This window comes from Antedon mediterranea, chromosome 5 (assembly GCF_964355755.1).
Source record: "Antedon mediterranea chromosome 5, ecAntMedi1.1, whole genome shotgun sequence".
NCBI lineage: Eukaryota > Metazoa > Echinodermata > Crinoidea > Comatulida > Antedonidae > Antedon > Antedon mediterranea.
The window spans coordinates 24113989-24132112 of NC_092674.1; the positions used below are offsets into that span (position 1 = coordinate 24113989).

Consider the following 18124-nt stretch of genomic DNA (forward strand, 5'->3'; position numbering starts at 1 on the left):
AGAGGAAAAAATATTTAAATTATTAATTGAATTTATTTTTTCCTCCATGATTACACTATGTGACGTGTTTTCAATGTTTAAGAATAAATCAATAACTACCTGACAATCTATACTACCTGGATAATTCAATTAGGTTCAACTATTAATTATCTACGCAGCGAACAATATCAGATTACTGGAAGGTTACAAATAAAATGTAATATTTATTAATAGAATATATATATATATATATTAATTTACATGTGACGCAATGCAGTTAGGCAAATAGTAAACGTTTGGGAAGCATCACCCCCAGAGCTGCATCACCCCCAGAGCTGATTTGTGATTGGTTGATAGTTGAACATCGCAACTCCTATTTTTATACGTATGCTGCCGCAAATGGGGTCTGTACAGGCATTTGTACTGTGTCTCAGTTTGGCCCAAGGTAAAAGAATGAGGGCTGGAACGTCCCATCGAAAAGCGATTTAGTTCGCTATTATAAATTATAAAATCCGAAATAAAATAAATTTAATTGAATCCGTGAAAAGAATGAAAGGAAGAATAAATTCACTAAAGCCTGAAATTGGTAAAACGGCTTAGACAAGGTACATAATGATATTATATACACCGTCACGGGCATTTGGTTACCTATATAGGCCTACTATAATGTTTACACTATCATGTCTAGGATAGTATGAAGATGTTGTTTTTGTACAAGGTGACAGATTAAGCCTGTAAAAAAGATGGCTAAATTAACCATGGAGAGGTATTAATTACCTCCATACTATAAAACCAAGACAACTAAGATGGTCCTGATATTAAATAACCATCATTCAATTCATTGTTGATGATGTTGATGTCCGCACAACTAGTGAATATTTAGGAGTATGGATAGATGAAAAACTGACATGGAACGCCAACACTGCCAAAGTCTATGCGAAGGCAAACCAAAGATTGTACTTCTTAAGGAAATTAAGAAACTTTAAGATTGGCAGAGATGCGCTGTCTCTATTCCATCAGGCTAACATTTTGCTGTATTTGCTGTAAATAGTTTATCTAAGTATAACTCAAATAAATTACAGAGAATAATAAAAATGGCTAAGAAGGTAATAGGTGCAAACGTCCCATCTATCCATGATATATGCGATAAGGTTATGGAGAAAAAACTAAAATGTATATAATTAACGACCAGTCTCATCCTCTTTTTAACTTTATAAATTTCAGTAGATCCGAAAGGATGATTCCTTCAATTAAGAAGACTGAGCATCATAATAAATCATTTCTTCCGTGTGCAATCAGGCAACAACAAGCAATTTAAAAGATAACTTGAGACGTTTTATATTTTATTCTATATAATAATAGTGTTTTATATTTATATTGTTACCATGTTTTATACATTGCATATTTTCTTATATATTATCTTATTCATTGTATAGTATTGTATGGAACGCCGTTTACGCAACATTTCGATGATATGAATTTTATGACGCGATATGTGAATGAAATGCATCGATATGAATTAAATGAATTTTAACTTTAACTTGAACTTGATTAATTGGAGTGCAGTGTGCGTGCAGCAGTATACAGGTGTAGAGTAGTGGAGATCGAGAGAGTGGACCGACAAATCAATCGATGATAGAGGGCGCTATATAATGACGGACGAAGATGAAAAATCCGAAAAAATGACGCTAGATAGTTTGTTTACAATTTTATGTGATTAATTTATCATTATTTCACAAATAAATAATGGTAGACAGCTAAACAGTAAGTGACTGAACCCTTGTTTTTTTGTTATAATTGATTAAATAAGTTATTAATTTGAAACTAGTCAATTTGGCCTTAATTAATTACATTATAAGCTGCTAGGCTAGGCCCAGGCAGGCTACCCTGTCTGGCACTTTCAGTACACACGGGCAGTACACGTACGTAGGCGCTTCGACAGACAGTGGACTGATATTCAATTGAATGGCATAGCCTAGGCCTAGGATCCCCAGTAAAGAATTAACCCTAACAATTAATATAAATTCTTTCCAGATAGTAATGTCGGAGACTGTTACTCTCACAGAAGCTGAAATCAGGTTAATTCGAGTATTTTATTTTACTGTATCAATAACCAGAATCGTTAATTTTTGAGTTGCCATAAATAAATATCGAATATCCTGTCAATTCTGTGTAGTAGAAGAATGAAATGACATTATTTTGTCATAATAATTGTCGGCGTTCATAATTTAACGTATGTGCATGTTGCGTTTGCGCGGATAACCCAAATTCGTCAAAGTGACGAGTTCAAATCTAGTTTTGTTATGGATGGGACTTGTTCAACTTGGACACCAGTTAAGTTATGCAACAAAACAATATTATATTGACCTTTTGACTAATCAAATGATTAGGTTTTGACCAGATTTCTTTTAAAATTTTTTTGTTTTAGTTTGTTTTTAATATGCAAAACTTATAATATTATTATTAATGTTTCTAATTTTAGCACACAAGAAGATTCCCCGGCGGCATCTGGTCATACCCCTGTGCACAGTACACTCATGGATGGTACAGAAACACTAGTTTTCAAAAATTGTAAAAAAGGCCTTGGTATGTAGTTTTTTAAAAACTTTTTTAAACATTGCTTTTACTAAATAAAAATGTATTGTCCCTCAAAAACATGAAAATTAATAAATTAAGAATAAAGAAAAAAAAGTAAAAGAAATAGTTCACTTTTAAATATAAAAACTAAATCATAAATGTCAACCAATAAACATTGAATGGCAGCCTATTTGACTTTTTTTAGGTCAATACCCTTTTTCACGATCCAATTTTAGGTCAAAGTGAATAACAATTATGTAACATTAAAATAGAATATTCAACAAAATAATTTTTAAAAAGTTAGAAAAAAAGGGACAATATATCTTAACTTACACTGTCAAACGTCATTAGTAAGTTGAATGTGAAAAATTGAATATTTTTGGTTGTACATAATTTGCAGTAATGCCAGTAAAGCTAGAAATGTTGTTTGAATTTTTAGGCATTAAAATCATTGGAGGTAAAAGTGAAGAGGACGGAATTGATTATGGGATTTTCATCAAAAGGATTTTAAAGGGAGGACTTGCTGCAAAAGGAGGTAAAAAAATATAAAACTATATTTTTCTCATTCATACCGGAAGCTCTCTTGAATTTCCTTTGCAAAATTTAATTCTTCAATACAAAATTTAAACTATTATTGGATAGCAAACCCATGCTTTCTAAAGCTCTGTCTACATTATCACCATTATGTGACAAAAAAATGTGATGTGGCCATATATGGACATGATGATGTCATATCACTACCATATTTGGACATATCACTACCATATTTGGGCATATCACATTTGTGAAGCTAGTTGGATAGTGTAGACAGAGCTTAAAACCAAATGAGGCTTATAGGTAGTGAGGCAGCTATATTGACCATAAGATGCATTTAAGGACTAAGTCAGGATTTGAACTAAGGACTTTAATATTAGTAAGCACGCATATCAACCACCAAACCACACTGCCACTTTCATTAAAACCTTTGAACATTTATTTTTTAGGTAAATTATTTGACGGTGATCAGATCCTGACGGTTAATGGCGAGAGTTTACTGCGAGTTACAAACGAAAGGTAAGTACTGTTAAAACACACACACCATACTGAAACTACAAACTGCATTTAGAGATTGGTACAGAAGTATTGTGTATATAACAAGCTTATTTTTCATGTTGGTAGACAAAGGATAAACGTTTAATACGTCCCGATGAACACTGAATGCTGTATATGGGCTTAATTACCATACTTTTTTTGGAATTATAAAAAAAAAAAAAAATTCGAATAAATGCCTCGAGCCCCCAACTGTTATTTTATCAAAGAGAAAATTTCTACATACAGTTATTAAAGGGACACCTCTATTAAGGGTACACTGATAAAACAGTTAGGGGACAATGTATGTTTTAACACTACCGCCTATTCTGGGGATACCCCTTAAAGTTCTAAAGGTGTGACTTATACTGTGTTTTTAATTACATTTACTAGTATGTAATGAAAATTATTTAAATTTTTTTCAGGGCAGTTCACATTCTGAGGAGTGCTTCAGCTACAAATAATGTCACTTTGGTTGTAACAAGAAATCCTTCATCAAAGTATGTATTTATGTTTGACAATAGTTAAGATAAAACTGTATATAAAGTGATAAACTCCGTCTAAACTATCAACTAGTTTGACAAAAAATATGATGATGATGTGATATGCCCAAATATAGTAGTGATATGATACATCATGTCCATATATGGACAAATCACACTATTTTTGTCAAACTATTTTGATAGTGTAAACAGAGCTTTAGTTTACCAACTAATTACCATCAACAAGTTAATTTTGAATTCAACATCCAAAAAACTTGAAATCGTAAACTTACAGATCATGTCATTACTGTATATGCAAACAGTTGCCTTAAGATGGAAGATGTATGAACAGAGTTTTTTATGTTGGTATATAGGCTAATACATGTGAACGTTATAGAAAAATCATACTATCTAGCTCATATTCGGAACATGATCTCATAATCGCGTCGAGCATAACTCATCAGCAAATGTTCCGTATTTTTAGTTGTATGAAAAAATGTCTCTGGCGGGATTCGAACCTGCGACCCTTAACATATTTTGATTACCTATTCACAGGAAACATTTTAGAATTTTGTGCGAGTCGTCCATACAGTACTCCAGGACGGCAAGCAGCAGTTCAATGAATGATTCTCAGTCAGTGTCATCAATGGGCAGCTCTGCAAACTATGCATCAGGTAGGTACTGTACTCTACACTAAGGGTTGCGGGATGATTTGGCAATTCCATGACTCAATTCCATGACTCAATTCCATACTCATTGTATAAACCTTGTGGCGTCAGTTTATTTATATATAAATATATATTTTTTCTTTATATTTATAATAATGTAGACACTTTTTTTTTTTGTACCCTGTATTCTTTTTTCCGAAATAAAAGGTGAAATGAAAATAACAGCTCTCTTTCGATTAGAAACGATTTCCTTATAAGGTATTGTTCTCTAAATAACATTTTTTCTTACAGTTTCTCCCAGAAGCATCGCTTCCTCCTCATCAATGACAAGTAGTAGGATAACAGCTCAACGGTAAGTTACCATGGATACCAAGTAACACTTTCCTAAACCTAAGATTTCACTTTCTGAACAGTTTTGTCATTATTAATAACCACAGTAGAATAATTTTATATGAATCACCTTTTGGACTAAACAATGTTTCCCTTTAAACCACTGTCTACACTATCAAACTTTATGTGTGATATGCCCAAATATGGTAGTGATATGCCCAAATATGGTAGTGATATGCCCAAATATGGTAGTGATATGCCCAAATATAGTATTGATATGACATCATGTCATATATGGGCACATCACATTTTTTTGTCACATAAAGTTTGATAGTGTAGACAAAGCTTAATAGGTGTTGGCTGTAGTGTTAAAACATACATTGCCCCTCATTCATTTTAGCCTTCATAATAGGGTAGTGTGTCTACTGTCTATTTGGTAGTAACTAATAGTTTTTATATAACACCTAAATAAATTCCTGTCATTTGATTGGACAATTGTGGGTCACATGGCGTGCAATAGTATGCACTATTGAAAGGGTCGTTCGATAGTACTTTTTTTTGTGAATGGTTTTTTTGTGAATGATGAAAGGTTACATACAGATACAGATCTTTTATTGTCATTCAAACCAAAATTCAAAATTTCACCTCATGCCATTATTTGTGCCATTACACTCATTATTAACATTCAATGCCTGTATAATATAGAAGTATATAAACAATTTGTTGTTACCAAATTGCTGTTCCAAACAAATTACATAAAAAACCTCAGTTCTAATGTGAGTCTGGATTATTATTACTTCAATGTTTTGTTTCCCTTCTAGAATTGAGAATGTACAACAAATAAGAATACCAAAGATTGCTGGTCTTGGCTTGAGTATTGGGGGTGGAATGCACCAAATGGATGGACCAACCATTTACATTGACCATGTCATCGCTGGAGGAGATGCACATAAGGTATATTATAATTGACTCTCCCAATGTAATACAAAATAAACCTATCCAATAGCAAAGATAAAATAACAGGCACGGGTTTAGGGAGGGGATAAACAGACTTCAGCCTTACCGGCCTCCACCCAAAAGTTTTACCTTTTTAGTGTCATTTCCGGCTAACTATTTATCATGAATTCCATGTGCAAGAGGACCATTTTCAATGATCTAAGGGGTCATTTAACTAAATTCGCTTTGACACAGTCCTGTTCATTTCAATATTTTAATGCCCTGTGCCCCTATTTCAAAATCCTTGATCCTCCCCCTGACTAAAGCTCTTTCTACACTATCAAACTAGTGATGTGCCTAAATATGGTAGTGATATGCTCAAATATGGTAGTGTTATGACGTCATTATGTCCATATATGGGCATGTCATTAACTTAATATAAAATATGTACTATACATACTTTATTTGTTTTTTCAGGATGGTAGGCTTAGGGTTGGTGATCAGCTGGTGGCTATCGATGGTCAGTCTTTGATTGGACTCAAGCAAGAGGATGTCAAAGCTTTGATGACAAGGATCAAATTGAGGTAGGCTTATTAAGCTCTATGTGACAAAATTGAGGTAGGCTTATTAAAGCTCTATGTGACAAAAATGTGATAATATAAACACAATGATGTCATATCACTACCATTTTTTGGCACATCACACCTTTTTTTGTCACTGTCAGCCATGGTCATTCCCAAAATTTGTTAATATTAATAAAAATAAATATTATTTCTTTCTGCTTTCAGGACGGATAAGCCATCAACAACAATAGGTTTTATTTGTTCATCTCAAAACACTTCATCGCAAAGCCCCATGCCTAGTTCTCATCCTACGAACCCCTCATCTAACCGTACCCCTTCGTCCCACCTTGATACCTCTTATTCTCACACTCAATCAAACCGTTCCAGTCCTCACAATAGACAGGGTTATAACTCGTCTCCGAATCATCCTCACCCGTCCGAGTTAATAGCTCAAATGCAAGCAGCACAGGTCAATCACATCACCCCTAGTCCACATCTTACGTCCATGAAAAGGTCACCTTTACATACTGACCCTTCTATGACCACACCACAGCCGAGAAACTCTCCAAATCAAGATTTACCATTACATAGTACTGATGCTGCACAGGGATATGGTTCAGAGAACACACCAGCCCATTATAGAAATGGGGGTGTTCAACATCAAACTCCTATGTCTGCATTGCCCTCGCACATGCAAGGACTTCATGCTCAACCCAAGATGTCTTCAACGCCACAAGCTGACCAATCAACTGGTGAGTTTTATCTTGCTTTATATTCAACATCACACACATTTTGATATTAATAAATTGATACATTTACTAATATATGTTGTTTGAAGATCAGAACGCTGTGGACTTCAACAACAACATTCTTCTCCCATTGTGTCACTGGCAGCCAATTACGGCGCCATTACCTCTGTCCACGACAATGGCTCAGTGTGTGAACTAGTACACCGGGGTAACCCCTCTACATATCTCGAAAGATGTACTAGGTTCTTTAAAGTGCACACGAGCAATATGTGTTCACTGGACCTACGGTTTATAGTCCTTATCCGAGAAGATTTGTTCTACCGCCAGAACCATGGCAGAGCCTCAAACCCTTGCCAATGTTGTGACTATTGATTACGGTTCTACTGCCCGGCCTCCCATCTCAAATGAACAATTTTAGGTTGCTGAGAGTGTATATATATTTTTCTTAACCTAAAATATTCAACCAGTATTATACACAGGACCATATTTTGCTGAACAAATTTCCAATCTCTGCTTTCAGTATAGTTATGACACACCATGTATGCCAAAAAACCTTCCTCTTTAGAACTATTAAGCTAAAAATCGTCATCTAAAACCCAGACTACAATGTAACATAATTTTAAAAAATATGTCATTTTGGATGTTATCATATGAATGACCTGAAGTTAATGTGTTTTTTTGTTTTGTTAAATAATCTATTCAGCGTCACCTAGTGGTGCACAACTACCTCACACGCTGGCCATAACAGGTGACCCTTCCCCCGTTGGGCCTAATGGACGTCATCACCTGGGGTCATCAACTTTATCTAGTCATCATACATCGCAGTCAACCAGCGGATTAGGATCTGGCTCCAGTCGTATGTCTCGTGATCGACGTTTGTCACTTGACCCTCAAGTCCGTCTGAGAATAGACAAATTAGAAGTGGTAAGTTCAAGTTCTAATTAATTAGTTGAAAAATATTATCAATAAGTAGAGGGTACAATTAATTAAGGACTCCAATTGGAAACCACTCACTGGGTGAATTAAATGGCTAAAATTTGTCTTTAGAAAGAAAAACCTCATTTCCTAAAAGTGGCCTTTAATTGAAGAGATTATTGAGCTTTGGCACAAGCATGTATTTCCCAACATGCAACGCACAAGCGCCACCCACTTTGTAAAGAAATCGATCCCATCAAAGCGATTACAAAAAACTTTGGTGACGTGCATAGAGAAACATGGGTGAATCATTAAATTTCTGAAAAATAATTAAGAAAACAAATGGTAAATTTAAAGTTATGTATAATTAAGCCAAACAATAAGAATTGTTTATTGTACTATGCTATTTATCACCCAATATGCAAGTTTAAACATGCCTAGCTAGGCTCAAGGCATTCCATTATTTGTTTTATTCGAGCGGCGTATGCTGCGTGTTCATTCTACACTTCCTGTTGAAGTGAAATCAAAACGAACAAGTTTGTTAATGCAACTGTTCGCTGAACTACGTTGTTATGCAAATGAGTAGAATGTTGATGTCATCCGTTAAAGTTTACACTGCGAAATCTCACTAATATATTTATCTGAAACCCTATTGAAAAAATTACTCTGAAAATATTATATTCCTATAGGCTTTACAGTATTTGGGTCTACATCCTGATGAAACTCAAAAGGCAGAGTTGAGAAGACGTCTTACTATTGATCCTAATGGAATGGTACCTTACGGAGGTAAGAAATACTGTGCACCTTATTAGACTAGCTTAAATTAATTAATAATAAAGATGCATTGTCCCCCAAATACATGAAAAATTAACATTAATAAAATTAGACTTAGTATAAACCATTTTGCAGTTTTAATAAAGTTAATCATGTCTGTAGAAAAAAAAAACAGGAACAAAAAATTAATTTTCACAAAAATAAAATAAATGGTTAAACTCAACCAAAAACCAATTGGCTGGCAGCCGATTGGACTGTTTTTGCTTTAAATTATAGTTTTTCAGGTAAATTGGTCAAAGTGAATAACTGTTGTGGTGACTTTAAAATGGCATATTAAAAAAAAATTCATGGGATAACATAAAATAAGATGATGATGATATAGTTAAGAAAAAAAAGTTTAACAAGCGAAACCCAAATCGAAACATAATGATATTTTTTGGTGGTCAAAATTAGATTTTGTGCGGACTGCAAGGGAAGTGTTCCGTGTCCAGTTAGATGATCATGGTATATCGACGGGTTCTTTGATGTTTGCTGCTCATGATGTCACAGATTTTGCAGAGCCTCCACCGTTTAATTCACAGGTAAGCATAGTCTTCACCTACTTGTGTTCACACTGTAAACTCTTATGTTCTGTAGCATTGTATAGGTTTAGCTCTGTCTGCACTATCAAACTTTATGTGACAACAAAATATGATGTGCCCATATATGGACACAATGATGTCATATCACTACCATACTTTGGCATATCACTACCATATTTGGGCACATCACACTTTTTTGTCAAACTAATTTGTGTAAACAGAGCCTTATAAAATATAAACAGCAGAGGAATTTATGCAATCAATCAGTTTTTACTATTCATTGTCACAATATTTCATGTTGTCTATTTTTTAGGTGCCTCAAATTTCCTTGCCGACAGTTCATGAAAACCCAGAGCAGATAAAAATGGAAAGAGACGAAGCCTTGTTAGAGGTGGAGAGACTTAAGGTAAAATAAGTCTAATTGCTAAAAATATTGAAAATAATATTTAGGCTTATGAATGGTAGTTAATAAAAAAAATGGCTTCAGTTTTGATCAGATAATCAAGTTATCATTGAATAAAGTTAATGTGATGAATTTCACCACTGCTGTTGTTATAATCATCATGCCAGACCCCAGTGGCCGTATTGACCAATCACACTTAAGTGAGATATTTCCCTTTAAAAAGTATTTCACTTAACTCAATAAATATTTAACTATATTTATATTTGAAAACAATAAGATGAGGAAATCTGTGAAAAAGTCGACCCAACCTAGATTTGAAATCGGAACATTATATATACATTGTATTCACTTAGATTTTATTAATTTTAAGTGTTTCCCTTAGCCTAAGTGAGAATGGTGAATACAGTCACTGTATTCAAGAATATAGTATATAGAATCTTATGGATTTCTAGTTAATTTAAAACAAAAATAATGTAATTTGTAGAATAGAATTGCACAAGTTAAAAGTGTATTTATTTTCATTTTAGGAACTACTATTGGAAAAAGAATCCTCTTGCAATATTGCAGAAGAAGAATTGTTACGGATAAGAAGGGTAAGTTTACTCTTAAATTAGATTATAAAATGGTCCTCAAGTGGTTGCCCAATCACAAAATATAATCTGTTATTGTATTTGTGGCACTTTGGTCATATTTAATAAATGATGATTCATCGGTAATTTTATGCATACATAAAATCCAGGGAACTTAAATTCAATGTACAAAAAACAAACGTTCTATTTTATTCTGATTCATTGATATTAACAAGACTAGTACATTTTCCAATGCACCATAATAATATTATTTTATTTTTGTTGTATTTCCTTACACTTAACATAGTTTTAAGTTTGATAATCTTTGTCTCCCAGATATCTTTTAGACCCCGTTTGAAACAAGGTTTTATCTTAACACCTTGATATCTGGTTTTTGCTTAGTTCATATCTTGCTGTTTGTTATTTGTACATTTTATGACAGATTAAAGAATAAAATATTTGAATTGCAGGAGGCTCAAGGTGCAATACATGAGAGTAGGGCTCTTAAAAGTCGTGTGCATCTCGCAGAAGCAGCTCAAAAAGAAGCTAGGAACATGGAGATTGATTATGAAGAGGTTGTAGGGCTCCTGGAAAAAGAAATAGCTGAACTTAGAAAGCAGGTAAAACCAAACAAGACGTCATCATTATCTACAGTGGTAAATATAATCAAATTTTCTTTTTTAAATTTGTTTTATTAGTATGCTATTCAACTTTAATATAGTGGAGCTGTAGCTTGGTGCTTGCTTGCCTTTCAATCCCAAGGTCCAGGGTTCAATACTGACCTAGTGTCAGTGTTCAATACTGACCTAATGTCAGAGTTCAATACTGACCTAGTGTCAAAGTTGTAACTCACAAATCTTTCTACTCCACTCCCTAAGCCTTAACTGATACTTATTTTTTGAGCATGATAAACTATTATCCATCCTGTAATTGGTTAATTTGTCCCTGTTGATGCAAAGAAAAATTTCATGCAAATTTTTTTTTTGGAATGTAGGGCACAGCAGACCCGAACTCAAGTACCTTGCAACGCAAGCTAGCAGTGTTAACGTGTGAGCTCAGAAAGTGCCAAGTAAACAAAAAAGTCTATGAAGTGTCAACTGATAAACTTCTCAAGTTTGCAGAGGTAACATTATTTGTTTATTTATATTATTCCTATTTCACACATACTCAGTACAGTGACAGTACTATATTTTATTTTATAATACTTCATTCATTTGTCCAGATATTTTAATTCTATTAAAGAGGGCCCCTGAAAGCGGAAAACTGCATAGCTTTTCCCACATAGAATCTGTATCTATCCTGTGTGGAAACAGCCTATCCACTCCGTATTGTGTGTAAATGGTCATAAGGAATAAATTCTATATTTTTATTAACGTCAACGTTTTTCTGTGTAAATTGGCCTTAATGCAGTACTTTATTTCTCTCTTCTCAGTTAGTACATGAAACACTTATGGACGGGCCAAATGGACCTGGTGCAAGGTAATTAATTTTGACAATAGATTTAAAAGCAATTTTGTTTTATCATCTTTGTCATTTTGGGCTGTTTTGCCTCAGAAAATATTCCAAAATAACTATTATAATGTATGTCATATTGGCTGTTGATTGAGTTTGTAGTTCTTCATCACCAGGTTTGTCTGTTTTGTTTCACATGTATGAGAGGTTGTTTTATCAATTCACCTAATTCTAGCATGAACAACAAACCTGTCTTATTTGTAAAAATTGTTGCAACACCAGGAAAACTTATATTAGTTATACTCAGGTCCGTAGCCACCAGCACGGTTGGTAAGGTTTCAACCTGACCACTTTTTCACAAAGGCCTTTGAAAACCCATTGGCTTTGAACAGAGATTTTCCCTTTTCTATGCGAAAACCGCACCGCTTTGTTTCTTGTGGCTACATCACTGATACTTCAACTACATGTTGAAAGTATGTACAATTTGTCTTATATTTAGCCTCCAAATTTGTATCCAACAGGAGCAGGGGTGAGGCACCTAGGAGGGGAGAGAATGGCTATTATCCTCCAGGCTATCTGGCGCAGCATGCCCGTAATGGTCCAATCAACCTGGCTAGTGAGGCTCGCGAAACAGTCAAAGCTGTCAAAGCCCTTATGGAGTCAGAGCGTAAGTAATCCGAAACACCTATATTTTTTTTATATATAATAGGATCGGAAAAAAATTATTTAACTGAAATGAATAAATTTAATATTGAAACTACAGAATGGCCTATTCAAAGTCTGATTATATTAAGTATATATATATATATATATATCTGATGAAGGGCTAGTGTTGCCCGAAAGCAACTGTTTTACTTATCGTTTTGATTTAGCTTTTCGCTTTTTTTTTGTATCTCCATTGAGATCCAGCCACTGATACCCACAGCATTGTCATTTTGTCAGTAATTTTTGCCTTTGGATTTATATATAAATCTAATGAATGAAACAATGAAATGTTGTGGGTAAATAAAATAAGCAAAAAGTTAAATGAAAAATAAAGTAAAACATCCAGGAAAATCAGCAGAGTTTTCGGGCAACATCTTCCTTTTTTATGACTTTGGGGAAAATACATCTTTAAGATTTTTTTTTCTCTTTGGACCCTTTGTCCCAAAAAGGTACAAGATCGTGCATTTAAAAAACACATTCATTTTTCAGTAATTTTTCAGTCATAACATTTAAATGTTTATTTTCAGCTCTTCCATATGGATGGGAAGAAGCGTATACAGCAGATGGCATGAAGTACTACCTCAAGTAAGTATTCATGCTAGACGGGAGCAGGTTTGAAAGAAGCTTGAAGCTCTGTCTACACTGACAAAAAAAGTGTATTGGGCCCAAATATGGTAGTGATATGCCCAAATATGGTAGTGATATGCCCAAATATGGTAGTGATATGACATCATGTGCATATATGGGCACATAACATTTTTTTTTTGTCACACAAAGTTTGATAGTGTAGACAGAGCTTTAAGCTTTTTTCAAACCTGCTCCAATCCGGCTCTGGAAAATCAAATAAAACGTCAATGTTTCGTTTTCACAATGCTCCACACGGCTATGCAGTACGGTTTGATGTCTAGTCCTATGATGATGCAAGACGATACAAATAAAACTATTTATAATAATAATAATATACATTTTATTGAACAAGTTAATAATCAGAATGGTTTTATTTTGTTATTATCTTTCAGTCATAAAACACAGATGTCCACATGGTCCCATCCTGTCTCAAATGTAGCACATTTACAGCAAGTAGATATATCTGAATCGGAGGCTGAATTACAAGAGTCACGGACATGATTCTAATTAAAGTCCGGTTTTAAAATTGTATTACAAGAGTCAAGGACAAGATTCTAATTAAAGAACAGTTTTTCAACTGGTTTTAAAATTGTATTTCAAGAGTCAAGGACATGATTCTAATTAAAGACCAGTTTTTCAACTGGTTTTAAAATTGTATTACAAGAGTCAAGGACAAGATTCTAATTAAAGACCAGTTTTTTAACTGTTTTTTAAATTGTATTACAAGAATCAAGGACATGATTCTAATTAAAGACCATTTAAACAAAATGATAACAAGAATCAAAGACCTGATTCTAATTAAAGACCAGGATTTTTTAAACACAGAACACTTACATATATAAAAAATGTATGGACGGGACAAAACATAATAATTACTATGTAAGCGGAAAAGAATTGGGCATCATGTGACCCACAACCGTCCAATCAAATGACTGAAATCCATTTAGGTGTTAATAATAATATAATGATTTTATCATCATTTTCAGTACTATAATATAAGGCAGCACAAAACAAGTAGAACACAACTTTAATTTAGAATTTTTATTTACATTTTGTTTATACTTAATAATAATTAATACGATTTTGATTTAAAAAGGAAAGAGGGTTTTATATTGTTTATTTAAAAGAATTGATGGATTGGGCTTATTAATATTTATTTTCATAAGCTAGGCTAGTAATTTTGATGAATTTAATTCCTGTTTTACACCCAAGAAAGCAAGTGTTAACATGCACCTTTTCCTAAAGCGCTGTTTACACTATCAAATTTATGTGACAAAAAAAGTGTTGTGCCCATGGACATTATGTATACCACTACCATATTTGGGCACAATTTTGTCAAACTAATTTGATGGTGTAGACAGAGCTTTACATTAGAAATAATGTACCTATTTGAAATTCGAAATTAATTTATTTAGGGTTTTTTTTCATTTTATACTGTACTATATTATTTGTAAATTATGATATGATTATTGATAATTTGTTTTTAATTTGCTGTGCAACATTTTTCTTCCTTCCATACCTTAATGATTCTTGCCTATTTTGATCACTCATCAATTTAAACCACTCTAAAATATAAATGAAGTATATTAGGCATATATATAACTGCGTTCCTAGGCACCAGCTATTTAATTGTAAGATCGACAAAAACTGCAGTTTTAGAGTTATTCAACATATATTTTTAAGTTTCGTTTTGAGGCCAAATATAGACAATTCTCACAATAGAGTAGGCCTAGATTTTAAGTATTTGATAAACCTTGATCGTAATATAAAAATGAATTTAATAATTATATAATTCCCTGGTTTTAAATATTTGTTAAACCTCTATCGTAATTATAAAACTGAATTTAATAATTATTGAATTTCAAAGACATTCCAAATCACCATAAACTCTATATTTTCTTTATTCTAACTATTGGTGAAATGTTTTTTTGTTTACATAAATAAATTAAATTTGAAATACGTTGTCGTTTAATGTTTGCGTTACGTGTGATCGTCTTAATTTATAGTTTTTCTTGTATGTTGCCTTCTAGGCCAACTTAATCGCCCATGAGATGCATAATACCATAATCGTAATCATCACGGAAGTAGCATTGTGTTTTTGAGCACGGAGAACTGGAATTATTATTTCTCCATGGATCCTGGTTGTTAAATTAAAGTTAAATATAATTTTAACATAATAATCGCAGCATTCTCTGAAGCTTCGCAGCGGCCGCCGCCCCAAAGATGTAAAAGATGAGTGAAATTTTCGAAGGCCGGATCCGAGTCTCCTGGGCTCTTTTCAACAGGCACGAGTCCCCCCCGAGGTACCTTCTAAAGAAACCCGAGTCCATCGGCTCTCCGTGTTTTCAAGATTCTCGAGAAACAGAACCCAAATTGCTCAATTATGATGTGTTGTTCAAAACTTTAAGGTGGAGACCACGTCTGTTTCTATAAACTGACCAAGAGTTGCAATAATATGAGTTAGAAAATTTAGGTTGTAATTGAAAGTAGTATCCGCACTGATTTGGAAACGTTTGAAAATGCCGCGGCGTGTTCTGTCATGGATCATAATGAATATTCATTAATCCATGGTTGTAGGAGGCCTACGCACCTGCAGTTCTGCTACACACACCAGCCGCGATTAGTAAAATGAGTACAGTACTGGCAAACAATATGACGTAATTCATAATCATAGCGTGTCCTTATTTGGATGCCGTTGTTGTGAGTGAAACCGAAAAACATTTTCAAGTGGGCTAGAAACAGATTGAGGGAAGCACAATTTCGGCGTAAAACTTGATTTGGAATGACCAGTGATCTGGGACAATAATCTCATCTCTTTCCAATTTGTAGCTCCCGGTGATCGGAGACAAGAGATACAGAGAGAGTTGTCTTATTTGTTATTGTTACAATACATATGTTTATCTTTATTTTTGTAAGGCTCCCTAATGATCAGCGTCGGCTGGATGGACCAACCCTCGTAGAATAATGTTGAAATAAAATAAAATGATTCCTCGATAACCGAATTTAATTTAGCGTCCTAGTTTGCCTATGATAGCACATGCGTTGCCTAAAGCGGGAACATTTCGTCTAGACCTTTCCTCCGTTTTCTAGTAATGTGGGTGACGGAGAAGATACAGTTTCTCTGTTAATTTCACTACTTTCGATCCCTGTGTTTTTGCACTCGATCATGGCAATAAACTAAATACTAAACAAACAACCGGGCCGTATTATGTGCTAATGAAATTTATTCAAGTAGTATGCGGTGGGTCTATAGTTTTGTTTTTTTTCTGATATTTACACAAATGCCTATTGTTAGCAAGTGTCCGGTACTGTATTCGAAATTTCGATGAATATCCGAGGAAAACTGTTGACAAGACTCTTGTCAACAGTTTTCCTCGGATATTAAACGTTGATCACCATTCCAGGGGTGTCATCTCTATAAACAAATACCCAGGGTCGGGCCAATTAATTGCGCCCGCGTAACGTGCATACGAGGAGGGCGTAATTCATTTTCGAAGTTGCGCACATGGCGCATCTACTGTACTCACGAGAGTACGACACGTACACGGTGTGGTGTAGGAAAATGCTCTTTGTTTTTTTGTAGACGTGCTTTGGCGGGCTATTGAATAGTGTTTTATTTTTGAATGGAATTTTGACATGTGCATGATGTGGTAGCCGATTGTCTACGCTGTTTTTACATCAATTATTTATCTTATGAAATAGGTACGTCGTATTTGAAACCATTCAAATTGGAAGCATAATTAATGGCATAGATACCTGGCCTAGCCTACTAATACTATACTAGGCTACGCCTAGCTCATAGGCTATATTATAAATTATGTAGTATATTAGGCCAGGCCAGGCCTAGTTTTAGCTTGAATAAAATAAAATGAAATATTCATCGTTGTGTGTTTGGTGCTTCAACAATAAAATCAGTACCATGCAACAAGTAGAGTAGGCTCTAGATTTCGGCCTCCTAGCAATAGAGAGGAATTCTTTTTGTAGGCCCTGCTGTAGTAGTAGGTTAGTATTAGTAACTTTGTAGCCTATATTAATTATAATTAGGTATTGGTTGAAACAACAGAGTTTATCGTATCGGAGGATAAATCAGACTAGTATTAAAAAGGAAAAAGGTTAAATTATTTAGGCCGTATATTTATAAAGGCTAGGTTTAGAATAAATAACAGCTACCGCTGGGCTTTAAACTAATGCGTGCGGCCGATTTCGTTGTTTCGTTTCGTTCGTTTATAAATTAATCAATATTTCAAATACAATCAAATACAATGTCATTTTCCTACCCAATCATAAATTATTATTTTATTTAGGCTAGTGGTAGGCTATTCTCCATCTATAATAACTTAGCCTATATGTCGCTCATCATTTATCGATTCATCTGCCGCCTATACTTATTATTATTATTAATCCATCAATAATCGAACAATGGATTGATCACTCTCTCATAAATCATTTATTACGTCACCAGGGACCCTATGATGGCGGTGATACGGCTCCTCATCATAGCAATGATATATTTTGATATTCATCTTCAATTTGGAACACTAGTGCATTTGAGGACGCAGAGTTTAAATAAATATATAATAAAGGCATCTATTAGTATTAGTATTACCTACCTGAATCCTAAATAATATTAATTCAAATTTCATTTTTTTTTCAATCGGTTTCTTTTGTTTACTTTGTTTTTTTGTTTTTTTATTAAATTGTACCTTTTATTTTATTTTTGGCAGCCCTCCACAAGTTTTCGCTTTC

At 33.9% G+C, this 18124-nt stretch overlaps 1 protein-coding gene across 1 annotated transcript; it reads left to right on the top strand.

Moving 5' to 3' along the window:
• Positions 1-1641: 1641 nt before the first annotated feature.
• LOC140049982 (syntaxin-binding protein 4-like) lies at positions 1642-15282 on the top strand. The gene is made up of 22 exons (XM_072094960.1): positions 1642-1743; positions 2014-2057; positions 2462-2565; positions 2996-3091; positions 3540-3609; positions 4050-4124; positions 4662-4780; positions 5066-5126; positions 5926-6058; positions 6518-6624; positions 6829-7355; positions 8056-8276; positions 8957-9053; positions 9495-9622; positions 9936-10028; positions 10553-10618; positions 11065-11250; positions 11589-11717; positions 12027-12073; positions 12568-12713; positions 13279-13336; positions 13771-15282. Exons 2-22 carry the CDS (start codon positions 2020-2022, stop codon positions 13877-13879), a joined length of 2610 nt encoding a protein of 869 aa, XP_071951061.1. The 5' UTR covers positions 1642-1743; positions 2014-2019; the 3' UTR covers positions 13880-15282.
• Positions 15283-18124: the final 2842 nt, after the last annotated feature.